General features: G+C 45.0%; 1 protein-coding gene across 4 annotated transcripts in view; it reads right to left on the bottom strand.

Annotated features, from left to right (window-relative positions):
* Actr3b (actin related protein 3B) overlaps positions 1–14,851 on the bottom strand; it is a 93,622-nt gene that overhangs the window by 39,622 nt on the left and 39,149 nt on the right. For all 4 annotated transcript variants that reach the window (XM_008847256.3, XM_008847255.3, XM_008847257.3 and 1 more), the window contains 2 exons: positions 10,842–10,966; positions 7,336–7,446 (listed from right to left, as the gene is read on the bottom strand). In XM_008847256.3, coding sequence (XP_008845478.1) covers positions 7,336–7,446; positions 10,842–10,966 — 236 coding nt within the window. The remainder of the gene's footprint in view (positions 1–7,335; positions 7,447–10,841; positions 10,967–14,851) is intronic.

Here is a 14,851-nt window from a genome sequence, read left to right as displayed (position 1 = left end):
CTGTGTTGCATAAGAAAGCAGGCTGAGCAGGGGCCAGGGGAGCAAGCCAGTAAGCAGCGTTCCTCCATGGCCTGTGTTCCAGCTCCTGCCTCCAGGTTCCTGCCCTGAGTTCCTACCTTGGGCTCCCTGATGAACTGCAACCTGGGAGATGTAAGACAAATAAACCATTTCCTCCCCAAGTTGGTAGTGGTCAGTATGTTTTGTCACAGCAATGAAGAACAAACCAGGACACCTACCAACGCCTAGACACCCTGAAACTGAGCACCCCTGGTGCGGGGGCCGAGGGCAGTGGGAAGGTAACGAGACAAGTGAAGGCTCCCAGCACTGAACCGGATGCTGGGTGGAAGCAGATGAGTTCTCCGAGGCAGAGCCTCCTCCCACCTGGCACACACAGTGGCAGGGGCAGGCTGAGCCAACACCACACTCCAGGACGGCTGCAGAACCCGGACAGAAGCTGTGTTCCCAGGCAGAAGACCTCCCGGGCTCCCTAGCCCACACCCACATGTGCAGTGAAAGCAAAAAGATTACACTCAATATTACGTAAAAATACTATAAGAAGGGAAAGAGAAAAGTAATCACAAGAAACGAAAGGAAACAAAAAACCACACACACACACACACACACACACACACACACACACACACACAACTAGGGAGCATCCCTAATTCCCAAATCCAAGAAGCTTTGAAATCTGAATCTCTGAGCATTAACATGACATCACCAGTGTCTGCTGTCTACCTGACAGGGGCAGGCAATGCACAGGTTAACTAAAAGCACTGTATAAACAGCCTTGGGCTGCATCCAGATCTGCACGTACAGATAGATGTAACATAAATACAATCTGTATTCAGACAGTGGGTCTAGCCCCGTGGTATCCCATTTTGCATGTACAAGTATTCCAAATTCCAAAACCAGAGAACCCAAATTCTGAAATGCTTCTCATTGCCTTTCAGGAAAGAGATGTTGAGTGCGTGTCTGGAATCACAGAAAGGGAGGCAGGTGAAAATCTCGGAAGAGAGTCCCCAGAACGCAAGTGTCCATTTTAAAACAGGAAGTGCCATCAAGTCTGGAGGGAAAAAGTCACAAGAGAATAGAAAATTTAAACAAACTTGCTTTCTGTCATTTGGCAATGTGCTGTATTTCTCCAAACCAATAAAGTTCTATGTCTCATATTTATGTTGCAAAATTAAATGAAAATGTTCTGGGCTTTTGAACAAAAAGCCCACATTGCCCTTTATCATGAACTGAATTGTGACTTTCTCCCCAAAGAAATCCACGTATTAAAACCTAACTCAGAAGACTTTCCTCCTTCCCCCGCCACCTCTCTTCCTGTCTCTCCTCCTGCCTCTCAGCCTCTCCCCCCCCCGCTTCCTCCCCACCTCCTTTCTTCCCCCCTCCCTCTCTCCCGTCTCTACATTAGCACCAGGAGAGGGGTGGGCGTCAGAGCAAGAATGCAGCCATCTAAAAGCCAAAAGAGGGCAAGCATCAGGACCCGGCCCTCACAGACCTTAATTGCGGCCTCCACAGCGACACCTGTGTCCTCACCTATGCCATTTCGTCAAGGCAGCAGGCAAAGCAGACCACCGACCACCTCAGGTACGAAAACTGAGCCTCTGCCTCAACATGGCCTCTTTAACTCTGGGCACACAGGGTCATACTTGCAAAATCTGCAAGGCAGGGAGGGTCAGTCCAAGAATTCTGTATCTGGCCACACCATCAATCAAGTATTTTGCAAAAACAAAATACCTTTTTTTATGTATATGAGTGTATTGCCTGAATGTATGTACGTGCAAACATGTCATGCAATGCCCCCAGAGGTCAGAAGAGGGCGTTGGAGTCCCTGGAACTGGAGTTATGGATGGTTATGCCATGTGGGAGCTGGGAATTGAACCCAGGTTCTCTGCAAGAGCAGCCAGTGCTCTTAACCACTGAGCCATCTCTCCAGCCCCAAAACCAGTATCTTTTTTTTTTTTTGGAGAGGGTGTCTTTTTGAGACAGGGCCTCCATGTAGCCACAGCTGGCCTAGAATTCACTATGTAGACAGGCTGGCCTTTAACTCACAGAGATCTGCCTGCCTCTGCCTCTGCCTCCCAAGTGCTGAGATTAAGGTGTGTGCCACCACGCCTGGCTAAAACCAAAATATCTTTAACCATATATGAACTCAGAAAATTAGTATTAATACTGACAGAGCCTCTTGTATACTATCAGGGTGGCACCTGTGGAGGGGAGAGAATAACTTTTAAGAGTTGGTTCTTTCCTTCTACTACAGGTTGGAGGGAGACTTCAAACTCAGGCTGTCAAATTTCCACAGCACGTGTTTTTAAGTATAAGCGTTCAAGGAAGAGGGAACAGTATTGGAGAAGAAATCGTGCTAGAAGCTCGGAGGCTGGAGGACCAGCACAGACTGTGTGAGCTGACCTCTGTGCTGGCTAGTGGCCACAGAACTGGGGAGGGCAGGTCTACGCCATCCTCAACAGTGCAAGGAACTCCAAAGAATATCCAAAGATATCTGAAACTGTCTGGGTGAAATCCATTTCTTTGTTTGCTAACCAGAAAATTAATTTAAGAAAAAAAAAGAATGTAGGGCTGAAAAGATGGCTCAGCAGTTAAGAGCACCTGCTGCTTCTGCAAAGGACCCAGGTTCAATTCCTATCACCCACATAGCAGCTACCAACCATCTGTAACTCCAATTCCAGGGAAATCTGATGCACTCTCCTGACCTCTGCAGGCATTACATGACATGGGTGTACTTACATGCAGGCAATACTACTCATAAACACAAAAATAAAATATTAAAATACATTTCTTTAAAAGAAGAGAGAAGAATGCCAGGAACTCTGTCTAGTGGCTCAGGACATGGCACAGCTTTGATCCAGATCCACAGTACCACCAATAAGTGGCTTTTAATTCTTACCTTCACCAAAATCACCCCAAAAGTTCTTTCTTTCAGAGCTACAGCCTGAGCTACACTGGGCATTTTTCAAGGGAATCAAGGATTCAGACATTTGCCCCTAAACTAGTGAGGCAATGAACCAATGATCAACACTCAGTGCTACTGAGTCTCCCTGGCACATCTAAACCAAGCTCTGTCTTCCCTCTAACAAATCTCTCTCACGAGTCCCACCTTATCCAACCCATGACGGCTATGCACTGTCCTTGTGAACATCAGCATCATCAATTCCTGAGACGCAGTCTCATCACAGAGCCCAGCTGATCCCACCTCCTGCATCCCTGCTACATATACGTAAGCTACTATCCACCTGCATTTGCTTAAAAAAAAAAAAAAAAAAAAAGCTGCTGCACAGACAGCAGCAGTGAGAAGCCACACTCCAGGCAACATGCACTACAAATTTAGTGGCCTCATGCAGAAGTTGGTTGGAGCATAGGTTTCGGAAGCATATACCCCACAGGGATTAAAGGACACCCACCCACCCATATTTCCCACGCTGACTAAACTGACCTCCAATATGACTGCATATGATTATGTTGAGAACAGCAGCGTTCCATAGCTGCAGAATTTTTCCAGAAATCTGGCGGTGTGCCCACCCATCTGAAATGAGGCCTCATCAAATGCTTTACCGGGCAACCACGGCACCGGCTCCGGGTGGGGCCGTCTCTGCCTGACCACCTTCTACATGGCTTCCCAGCCCAAAAACAAATGAATCTGCTTGTGGAGGACTGGTTTGCTGTATGGCGTAAACCCTTTGAATTAAAAGAAAAATCAGCGAAGCTTCTTTGGCAACAGACGAGATGGGAAGCATTACAGAGTGTGTCTGTGGGATGTCCACCCTAAGTGACACATCTTCAGGGCAACCACGGCACCGGCTCCGGGTGGGGCCGTCTCTGCCTGACCACCTTCCACATGGCTTCCCAGCCCCAAACAAATGAATCTGCTTGTGGAGGACTGGTTTGCTGTACGGCGTAAACCCTTTGAATTAAAAGAAAAATCAGCGAAGCTCCTTTGGCAACAGACGAGATGGGAAGCATTACGGAGTTCCACCACCGGTCATACAGAGTGTGTCTGTGGGATGTCCACCCTAAGTGACACATCTTCAACGGAACCGCTACACCTACGGCTCATGGAACATGGCAGAACAAGGGATAGAGAGAATACTGATGCATCTGTCAACTCTCATCAGTGAGGCTTTCTCATGCAACAGAGAGTGATTATCACAGAAAGCCACAGCGTCGAGAGTAAGAGTCTGCAGAGTGCGGGCCCTGGACAGGACTCCTGTATTAAACCTCACCCACCCAGGGCTCAGGGACCACTGCAGAAGACAAAAGCACAGAACTGGGGACATGGGCAGCAGGCCCAACCTCAGCTGAGGAGCTACTGGCAGCTGATCACTGCTGAGTGAGGGAGAGCTGATTTTTAAGGGAGGGACTCTAGATAGGCTGACTAGACCCCAGTGGATGAACTTGCACTGAGGGATGTCTGGGGACACTAACTTGACTCAAGAGACCTTAACATATTAAAAAACAAGAAAACAAAACAGAATGCAAGTGTGTGAAGGTACCAGCAGCAGCAAGGCCAGGTGTGGGAACAGGAGCGATCAACTGTGACTAGGACAGTGCCTATGGCCCCCTCCCCTCACGCCCCCTTCTACTTCATGAGGACTGGCTCTGTGAGTCTGATTTCTCTTAGTTTGCACACAGTCTTCAAGTGTGAGCCTATGGCTGGGCTGTGGGTAATTCTAATGGAAGAAGCGAGCTCCTCTCCATGTACTACACTGTACCCCATATGCAAGGGAGCGGCTCTGCCGCTGCTGAAGCTTCCTACACGAGAGAGGAAAACGGCTTTCTTCTCACTATTATCACACAGGCTTTTCCTGTGAGAGTCTCACCAGTGGCTCTGACTACGATTTTTACTTCACACAATTTTAAGAACAAAAGATGTGGCTCCCTCGTGCCCATTCCTCCCTCCATTCAGGCTGGCATCACCACTCACTGGTTATTATACAGACCAGGCAGAGGGCTGGGGAAACAGCTCAGTAGGTAAAAGGCCTGAGTTCAACCCCTAAAACCCATGTGGAAAAGCTGGATGTGGTGGCATGCTTGCAATCCCAGTACGGAAACAGGCAGACGGCTGGGGCTTGCTGGCTGGACTAGCCTACTTGGCAAGTTGCAGACCAGTGAGAGAAACAAAGGAATAAATGTAATTTTTAAAAGCTTTCTTTAAAGAACAAAAAAGCTTTTTAAAATAAGATAGAGGCACCAAAGAGATGGTTGAGCAGTTAAGAGCACATTCTGTTCTTCCAGAGGACCCTAGTTCAGTTCCCAGCACCGACATCCAGCAGCTCACAACTACCTATAACTCCAGCTCCAGGATCTAGCACCCTCTTGTGGCCTCTGTGGGCACCCACATACATGTGTGGCATGTACACATGCACACACACACACATGCACACATGTACATATACATATACACACAAATATAAACCTGAAGGCAACTTAAGAAATTCCTCAACCACATCGTGCAAATAAACTGAGAATTTAGAGCACAGTTTGCGCAACTCAACATTCTTCTGTTTTCGTAATAAATTTGACTGTTTCTGAAAATTCACTACAGGTGCTCATTTTTCACAAATGGATTTTCTAGGCTCACATAAATACCAACTCCAACTCCTTCCTGGTAAGTGATTATATTTTGCCACCGTGTGTGTGTGTGTGTGCGTGTGTGTGTGCGTGTGTGTCTGTGTGTATTCTGTGTCTGTGTATCTATGTGTGTGTCTGTGTGTGTCTGTGTGTGTAGGGTCCTGTGGCATGTGTCTGCACTTGGCCTCAGACCTCACACTGGATGCCCCTTATGTAGAACAGAGGTGAGCTCCTGGCACAATTGGCTGAAGCAGGCAGAAGGGAGCAGCTGGGTCTGTGCCCAGTCCCAACATCCTGTCCAACAGGTAGTAAGTGACATGCTAGAACAGGGTAAATGCCAACCCTGGCAGCTGGGAATCTGAGGTATGTTTTGGCCATGCAGAAAGAGCCGCACACTGTCAGTTTCCTGGCTCCATTTATTTAACGCAGCCACTGTGTGTGTACAGGAGAGAGAACAGAGGCCTGTACGACAGACACAGCAGCCACCCGTAGCATCCCAGGCTTGAAGACACTGAGGGAGGAGAACAGGGCATCCTCGGAGCCTTAACAGACACTAAACACACACAGACACTAACTATCAGCCTCGAAGTTAACACTTTAAACCAGATGATTCTAGAACATGTGTAGTAAAACATTTAAAAGAATTCTATCCAGGACCATTTGACAATGTACTTACATAGAAAAATCCAAAGCTAAATTATGCGGGCTTTTAATATGTTAGATGGCATGGCTATTTATAAAGTAAGCATTTTATACATGCAACTGCTTTTAACTTAAAAAGAATATTCCCGGGAAGGACACCTTATGTTGAACAGAACCATTAGAACAGATCTCCTAACTAAGACCTGTTCCTTCTCCTTTTTCTACAATATGTATACGAACAAGAGCCCTAAGCACTCAGCTGTTTCATTTTACAGTAACATCTGAACCCTAGAAAAAATGACATCTTCACTCAGTTTTCTCTGATGTAATAAGTGAAATAATTGTAGTATAGAGTTACTTTCAAGGACGCTGAAGGACCTGAAGGACTCAGCAGGTTTCCTACCCCAGGCCGCGTCTCCTTCCCTGCACCATGCTCTGGAGGCCTGTTTCAGTGCTTACCCTCCTCCCAGAATCCAGTGATCCTCACATGGCTTTGACAAATAGAGAAGACCCACCGGGAAGGTTTCTAGAAAAGGGCTTCTGAATCTTTAAAGGCAGTATGCGAGGAAAGCCTTCCCTTCTACCACTGAGTAGAAGAATCAGGAAGCTGGGCAGTCCCTCTAGTGCCCGGGAAGCAGCAGGAGAGGTCATCCTGAAAGACCAGCTCCAAGCTCCTGAAATCAGCACCCAGCACAGCCAGGCTCCTGCCTTCCCACGCTATAAGACAGCAAACCCCTTTGGTTCTGGGCATTTTTATTGGGCTTCTGGTATTTGCCTCCAAAGCAGCCTGATTCATGCCAAAGTCTTTAGAAGGAATAAAAAACTAGGGAAAATATCTTGTGCTTAAAATCTAAGTAATTTGGTAGGGCTGGAGAGATGGCTCAGCATTTAAGAGCACTTGCTACTCTCACAGAGGACCCAGGTTCAATTCCCGGTACCCACATGGTGTCTAACAACCATCTAACTCTAGTTCCAGGGTGCATGCAGTACATACACATGAAGGCAAACACTCATGCACATAAAATACAAATAAATGTTTAAAAATAAAATGAAATAATTTTTTAAAATCTAAGTAATTTGTAATTCACAATTACTCACCATTAAAAAGTAATGGTCCTCAGGTTCAGCTCGAAGGTATTTAAAAACCACCTGTTCCATGAACCTTTCCATGAGATCCCAGTCTTCAATGATGCCATGCCGAATGGGCCACTGGAGCAAGAGAAAGATCATAAGATAAAATACACTCAACAGCTTCACTGCACAGCACGAGCTCAGAGGGGCTGGGTCCCCACGGAATAGGAAGCTGATGCTGATTTATGTTAAGGAACAACAGAGCTTAGGAGAGACGAAGTCACACACCACTTCTTTAAATTTATTTATCTACTTTTATTTTATGTGCATTAGTGCTATGCCTGAATATGTGTGAGTGCACCCGTGTTGTGCAGTGTCTGTGGAGGCCAGAAGAGGACGTCAGATCCCCTGGAACTAGAGTTATCGACGGTTGTCAGCCACCACGTGGATGCTGGAATGCGAACCCCAGTCCTCTGCAAGAGAAGCCAGTGTTCTTAACCACTGAGCCACCTCTCTAGCCTTTTTTTTTTACAGAAGAAATACCTGCTTTACTGGTGAGGAGGTGAGGACAGATGAACTCTTAGAAACTGCTTATGGGACTCCAAAGTGATGCAACCATTATGGAAGCTAGTATGGGGGTTCCTCAAAAGAACTAAAAACAAAACTACCATGTGACCCAGCTGGATCACTCATGGGTATATACTGGAGAACTCAAAGTCAAGGTCTACATAGCACAGAAACACCTGCACACTCATGTTTCTTGATGAACTATTCACAACAGCTAAGAAGTGGAACCACACTGCATGGCCATCAACAGATGAATGGATATTTTTTTTAATTTTTTTAGAAGAAGCATTTCATTACAGCTTTAACATACTCAATAACAGTTTCCAGAGCAAAGATACATCGCTTTCAAAAGTGGCTATAACATTTTTAGGTTCACTGTTGAATTAGTACAGTTATACAATATTGAACTCAGTATAAGCCCTGTAACACATAAAATTGAATGAGTTTTTAACCTTTAAAAAAGATCTCCATTTCATTTTAAAATATACTGCTTCTTATAGAAAGACTCATTCTTTTGGCTAATAACACAGAGATGTTGGTGCATGTGTCTCTCATCCGTATGTATCTGATTATTGCTAGTCATAATCGGTTGCACTCGGATCCTTCGCACCTGCGTATGTATAAAGTCATCGGGTAGATTTCAATGGTAATGTTTATCACCGCTACTAATACGACGTAAATTTTTATGTTTCCTCCTCAAATATAACTCATTTTTTTAATTTGTTGATTTTTTTTGGTGTGTATATCACACAGAACATCCCAAACCATCTTATTCAACTGTACACCCACTTCCCAGATGGCACCCTCCCATAGCCTCCCTTCCCCCACTAGAGCCCTTATACTCTGATATCCCTGCTACTGTCTGCTGTGTTGTCGGCACCCCAGCCATTCTCCACTACTTCCCCTTCTGGTGAATCCAGTCAGCCTATCTAGAGATCCTTGTTTTAGGAGGGTCAGCTGTTCCTCGTTTAGTGGCAATCAGTTGTCAATATTCCTTTAGATAAGATTGGTGTCTGCTGTTCATTTTCCCAGTTCTATGCTGGGTTACTATCTGGGAGTCCCTTTGGCCACCCTGGCCAACAACTCAAAAGAAGGTATCCCCTACCTGGCATTGTTGCTTGTTATATAGCCTTTAGCTATACATATGGACTCTCAGAAAATTATATTGGCCCCTTTAATCTTTGGCTATACTCTCCTTTTGGGTGTTTAAGACCATACAATTGGCCCAGATAAACCAATTTATTTTTACTCGTAAGGCCATTTGAGGATCTGTTCCTCAGGGGTCACATGGGCTTGGGAGGAGCCCCTGGCTCATTTCTTTTACCATTTCCGCCTATGTGAAGATAAGTCAAAGGTCCTGCTCGACCATAGCTAGCTTCATTTGGAAGCATAGAGGAAATGATTCCTCTGTGTTGACCCTCCTCGTTGTAGACTGGACACTGGTTCAAGTCCATCTCGTGGGGTCTCCTCGGCCTCCTTGGTCAAGAGGACAGGTGACCCACCACCATTATAGGACATTTTGAGAGATGCTCATAGTCCCCTGGAACTAGTTGACCTAGGAGGGCAAGGAGCAAAAACTGTCTTTTATGTCCCTCTGACCAAATTAATATAGGCCTCAAAATATGTCTGTTAAACGTTCAAGAAGGTTAGTTCCACCAGTCTGATACTTTTAATTACTGTGTGCCGTGTAGATAAATCTTGGGCAAAGACCAATTATGAACGGATTTTTTTAATGTACATATGCACAGTGGACTTTTATACAGCCATAGAGAAAAATGACACCAGGACATCTGCAGGAAAATAGATGCAAATGGAGATCATTATTAAACGAGGTAAACTAGACAGGCTGAGGAGACGGCTCAGCGGTTAAGAGCACTGGCTGCTCTTTTAGAGGACCAGGGTTTGAGTCCCAGCACCCACACAGCAGTTAACAACCGCCAATAATTCCAGCCAGGGGATCCAACGCTTTCTTCTGGCTTCCTCAAGCATTGCACAACATGGGTGCACTTACATACATGCAGGCAATACACTTATACACAAAAAATAACAACATAGCTAAATTTTGTCCTATTTTGAAAAAAGGGACACATGTATACACATGCAGATACACAGAGAGAGAGAGAGAGAGAGAGAGAGAGAGAGAGAGAGAGATGAATGAAAGGAGGTAGAAAGAGAACCATGAGAGGGGAGGAAGAGGCCCTAAGGGAGGAGGGAAGAATTATGGAATAGGGGCTGGAGAGGTGGCTCAGAGGTTAGGGGCACCAGCTGCTCTTGCAGAGGACCTGGGTTCAGTTCCCAGCACCCACATAGCAGCTAACAACCATCCATAACCCCAGTGCCAGGGGCTCTGATGCCCGCTTCTGGCCTTGAGCATTGCATACATGTGGTGCAATTACATACACAGACAAAACATTCATACACACAAAAATAAAAGTAAATAAAATACTAAAGAAAAGAATAATGGGATACATGTGCAGGAGGAAGATTTGGTGGGAGGAAGGGAACGAGCAGGAGGGGCCGGGGTGTATGAGGGAGGACAGCAGGGTGGCAGTGACTAAGACCAGTAAAATGACACGTGTGAGAAGTGATAATGCAAACATCACGTTGTATGCTGACGTAAAAGTAATTAAAATTGTTTTTAAAAAACAACAAAAAGAAGAAATAGCTGCTTAAATAATGTTAGTGTTTCTTCTGAATCGTTCACTCTGTGATTTTTTTCAGACCTGACAGGCTCCCTAGTCACTTGCAGTTTCCCAAGGAGGTCCTCCTTTCACACTGACAGCGTGTATCTCAGGGCTGTGTTAACTCACTTGGTTCCCCACTGCAAAATGCAGCTCTTCACAAACAGCCCCCTCTGTTCAGCTAGCCCCCTGCACCCCGGCATGGCAATCAGGCCACATTTGTTAGCCCACAAGCACAATATGCCCCTCTGTGCTTGAACAAGCGTCCTGCTCGCAGAAGTGTACCTTCGTGGCATAGGTGGGCTTATCGATGGCTTCGTCCCCTATGAAAAAGTCAAGGTCATCAACTCCTCTCAGCACCCTCCTTTGGGCCTGATCGACTACCTTTGCAGACTCTCTGATGGCAATACCTGAAGGGGGGAAAAAAAAGACCTTTTTCATAAGGATTTCATCACTACCCACATGCACGTGAATTACCCAGAAGAGGTAACACAATCCCTAAGTGTGTACAAGTTCATTCAGCACTAAGGTTTTATCCAGGTCGGGGTGCTCACAGAGCGACAGAGCAGCAAGTGAACAGTCCCAGGATCATTTTCAAGTTCGCAGGAACTTATCTGATCTGTTTTCAATGCGGACACAGAAGTCACATTGCTAAATTTCTCAGCTTCATTTGGAGAAATCTTTCAAGACAATAGGTGATGCTGATGGACCAGTATATGTAGATCGTAAAATACAGTGTAGAGGGGACAAACTTCTACACAATATGGACAAGGTGGGGAAACAGAAATAATTGCTATATGCTCTTAAGTCATTTTTGGGGGGTCTTCTTGAGACAGGGTCTCCCTGTAGCTCCAACTGGCCTGGAACTCACTATGTAGACCAGGCTGGCCTCCAACTCACAGAGATCAACTATATCACATAAGATCTTCATCTTAGGTATTTGAGACAATACTAAGGAATAAATAATTGTGTAAACTTCATTCCAGAATTTAGCATCCATTAAAGTGTGGAAAGGTTCATGAGTATTCAATTTCAAATGACACTCCTGACCCTGGCCACACTTGCTGGCAGGGCTCTGCAGAGGGCCATGCCTGCCCGACACCTGCCTGACACGCTGGCACCTTGGGGCACGTTCTGAGCGTACGTGGCTTTTCATTCCTCCATTAATGCATTTTCCCAAAGAATTACAACTGATGATTATTAGTCCACCAAGGAGACCATAGATTCCTCCACTGTCAGAAAATAAGTCTTCTCTAGAGACAGGCATGAGTTTCTGTAGTGGTGTGAATGAAAATGTCCCCCATAGGCTCCAAGTATTTGGACATTTTGTCCCCAGATGATGGCGCTGTTTTGGGAGGTCTTAGAAGGTGTGGCTATCCTAGAGGAAGCACATCGCTGGGGGTGGGCTTAGAGAGTTCTTAAGCCTTGCCGGATCTCCAGTTGTTCTTGCTTCCTGTACCTGTGTGATGATGTGAGAGCTTAGCTTCTGCTGCTCCTGCTCCAGCCACCTCCAGCCACCATGGCTCCCCGCCATGATGGACTGTTATTCCCCTAGAACTGTAAGCTCAAATAAACTCTTCCTTCTATAAATTGCTTAGGTCAGTGTTTCTATCACAGCAACAGAAAGGTAATATAGTTTCCATCACTAAATGACAAGGAATCATGTTTATTGAGTACTCCGCTGTTCCCTTCTGTGTGTGGTTTCCCTGAGTCCTCGTAAGAGCCTGGGGTAGGTGACACTTCAGAGGTTAGGGCTGTGCTGCTTTCAAGACAGGGCGTCGACATAAGCCTAACTCCATAACTATACCAAGAGAAACTTGAGAGGGGCTTAATTCATGTGTGGTGAAAGAAGCCTGTCACCAGCACAGAGGCCAATGAAAGCCTCTCAGAATGACGCCTGAAAATCCTGTGTGCACGTCCAAAGGCAGATACGTAACCCTTCTCATGCGAGCTCGCCCTTCAAGCCCAGGCAACTTTATTTTCCACCTGGCAGCTTCACCAAGCAGAGCCCCATTTGAACCCGGGGCTCAGCACTTCGAGCTGCCATCCTACCGGAAGCCCTCACCACAAAAGGAAAGGGGCACATTCCACCATTATACAGGGCTGCAGGACCAAACAGCACAGGGCACAGACACTTCAGCAGGCAGAGAAGAGCCAGTAACAACACTGACCACACTCAACTCCACACTGAAACTGTGCTGCAACATGTAACAGGCAGCAGAAAGGATCAGTTGGGGAGAAACTGGGAAACATTGTAACAATCCAACAATTCCACTTCTAGAAATTCATCCTAAAGGAGTGGTCAGAGTGAATAAAGGCCTAGATACAAGGATTCTCTTTGTAGACTACTTGTAACAGCAGTAACAGGGTTAGGGGGCTAACCCATCTTAAGTCAGAGATCAGTGAAACTGTTATCAAAGCCTTAGAAAGAGCTACAAAGTGGCCTTTCCCAGAACCATGAAGCATGGCCCCACTTTAGAAACTTTACAGTCACGCACACATTCATGGGTCTGAGATTCTAGTCAAAATATTACTACTGGCTAACTCTGGGCAGACGGTTCACAAGTGACGGTTGCATTCCTCTACTAAGTATGCTTATTTTTCAATTATAGATGTAGAAGGCAGGATATCAGAAGAAAATTGTGTGTGTGTGTGTGTGTGTGTGTGTGTGTGTGTGTGTAAGCTAAAGCATTTTAGCCTGGTTACCACCCAAATTCACTTACCCTAGCAAGCATGTCCAGCCTTTTGATTTTGCTACACCAAGCTATCATCTACAAAGTTCACAGACAACTGTACAGTTGAGTTACTGTAAAAAAAAAAAAAAAAAAAAAAAAAAAAACCCTCATATTTTTAAGTGAGTTTACAACTCTGTGTTGACCGTATACCCTAAGCAGCACGAAGCCACACATGGCCTACAGGCTGCAGGCTGAACACGCTATTAATTCCAAAGTAAAATAAGTCCAACTACAAAACTGTCTCAAATTGGAAGCTATTAATCTTAAAGTTAATGTCAATCTTAAAAATCATTACAGTGCTGGCAACACGGCTCAGTGACAAAGGTGCTGTCCCCAATCTGGGTGACCAGAGCCCTCCAGGACCCACAGGTGGAAGAAGAGAGCTGACGTTTACAGGCTGACCTCCCTCCTCTGCATATGCCGTTATAAATGCACTCATGCACATACCACAGACAGATGACAGACGACTAGATACATAGATAGATGATAGATAGACAGATAGATCATAGATAGATGATAAATGACAGATATAGGTAGATAGATGATAGATATATAGATAGATGAAAGATAGATAGGTGATAGATATATAAATAGATGATAGATTGGATAGATAGATAAATAGATAGATAGTAGATAGATAGATGATAGATGGATGAATGATAGATGATTTGTAGATAGATGATAGATAGATGATTGATACATAGGCAGACAGACGGATGTGAATGATAGATGATTGGTTGGTAGATACATAGATGATAATACATAGATACATAGATGATTGGTAGATGATAGATGATGATGATGAAGATAGACAGGTAGATAGATGATAGATAGATGATAGATAGGTAGATAGATAGATAGATAGATAGATAGATAGATAGATAATAGATGTAAAAACATTTTTTCAAAAAGCCAGGCATGGTGGCACACACCTTTAATCCCAGCACTTGGGAGGCAGAGGCAGATGGATCTCTGTGAGTTCAAGGCCAGCCTGGTCTACATAGCGAGTTCCAGGCCAGCTGGAGCTATGGGGAGACCCTGTCTCAAAAAGACCAAAAAAAAATTTTGCAAAACAAGTATATATACACCTGCAATAATTTCCCAAATTAGATTATCTGAAATCCCCAAATTATTACAAAGCGAGAATTAAAACAGCACTGAAGAGTGAACTGGATTATTTTTCTCAAAAAAGCATTTTGAAAAGAAAAGTACAGGGTCACTCTCCTGACAAGATCCGGTTTATTTACGTATACATTTCTGATTAAGCAGCAAACATAACAGACTTCACAGTGATGTTGCGGGAGGGAAGGATCTGCAATTCATGACGTCACTCAGCTTCACCAAGAATGTGAAGGCAACATATGAACCAAAAGAAAAAGAAAAACCTAAAAAAATCACTAAATTTAGCAAGAATGAAATAAAGACAAAAATTTTAATGAAAATAAAGTAAATCTTATCCCTCCCAGGAAAGTAACTCTCAGTACCGAGCCCAAGTCATAATAGAGGCATGAGAGGAAGGGAGAGAGGAAGGGAGAGGGGGAGGGCGAGGGGAAGGGAGAG

The sequence above is a fragment of the Nannospalax galili genome, unplaced genomic scaffold, assembly GCF_000622305.1.
Source record: "Nannospalax galili isolate Female #2095 unplaced genomic scaffold, S.galili_v1.0 scaffold302, whole genome shotgun sequence".
Lineage (NCBI taxonomy): Eukaryota > Metazoa > Chordata > Mammalia > Rodentia > Spalacidae > Nannospalax > Nannospalax galili.
This window is presented reverse-complemented; position numbering and strand designations above follow the sequence as displayed.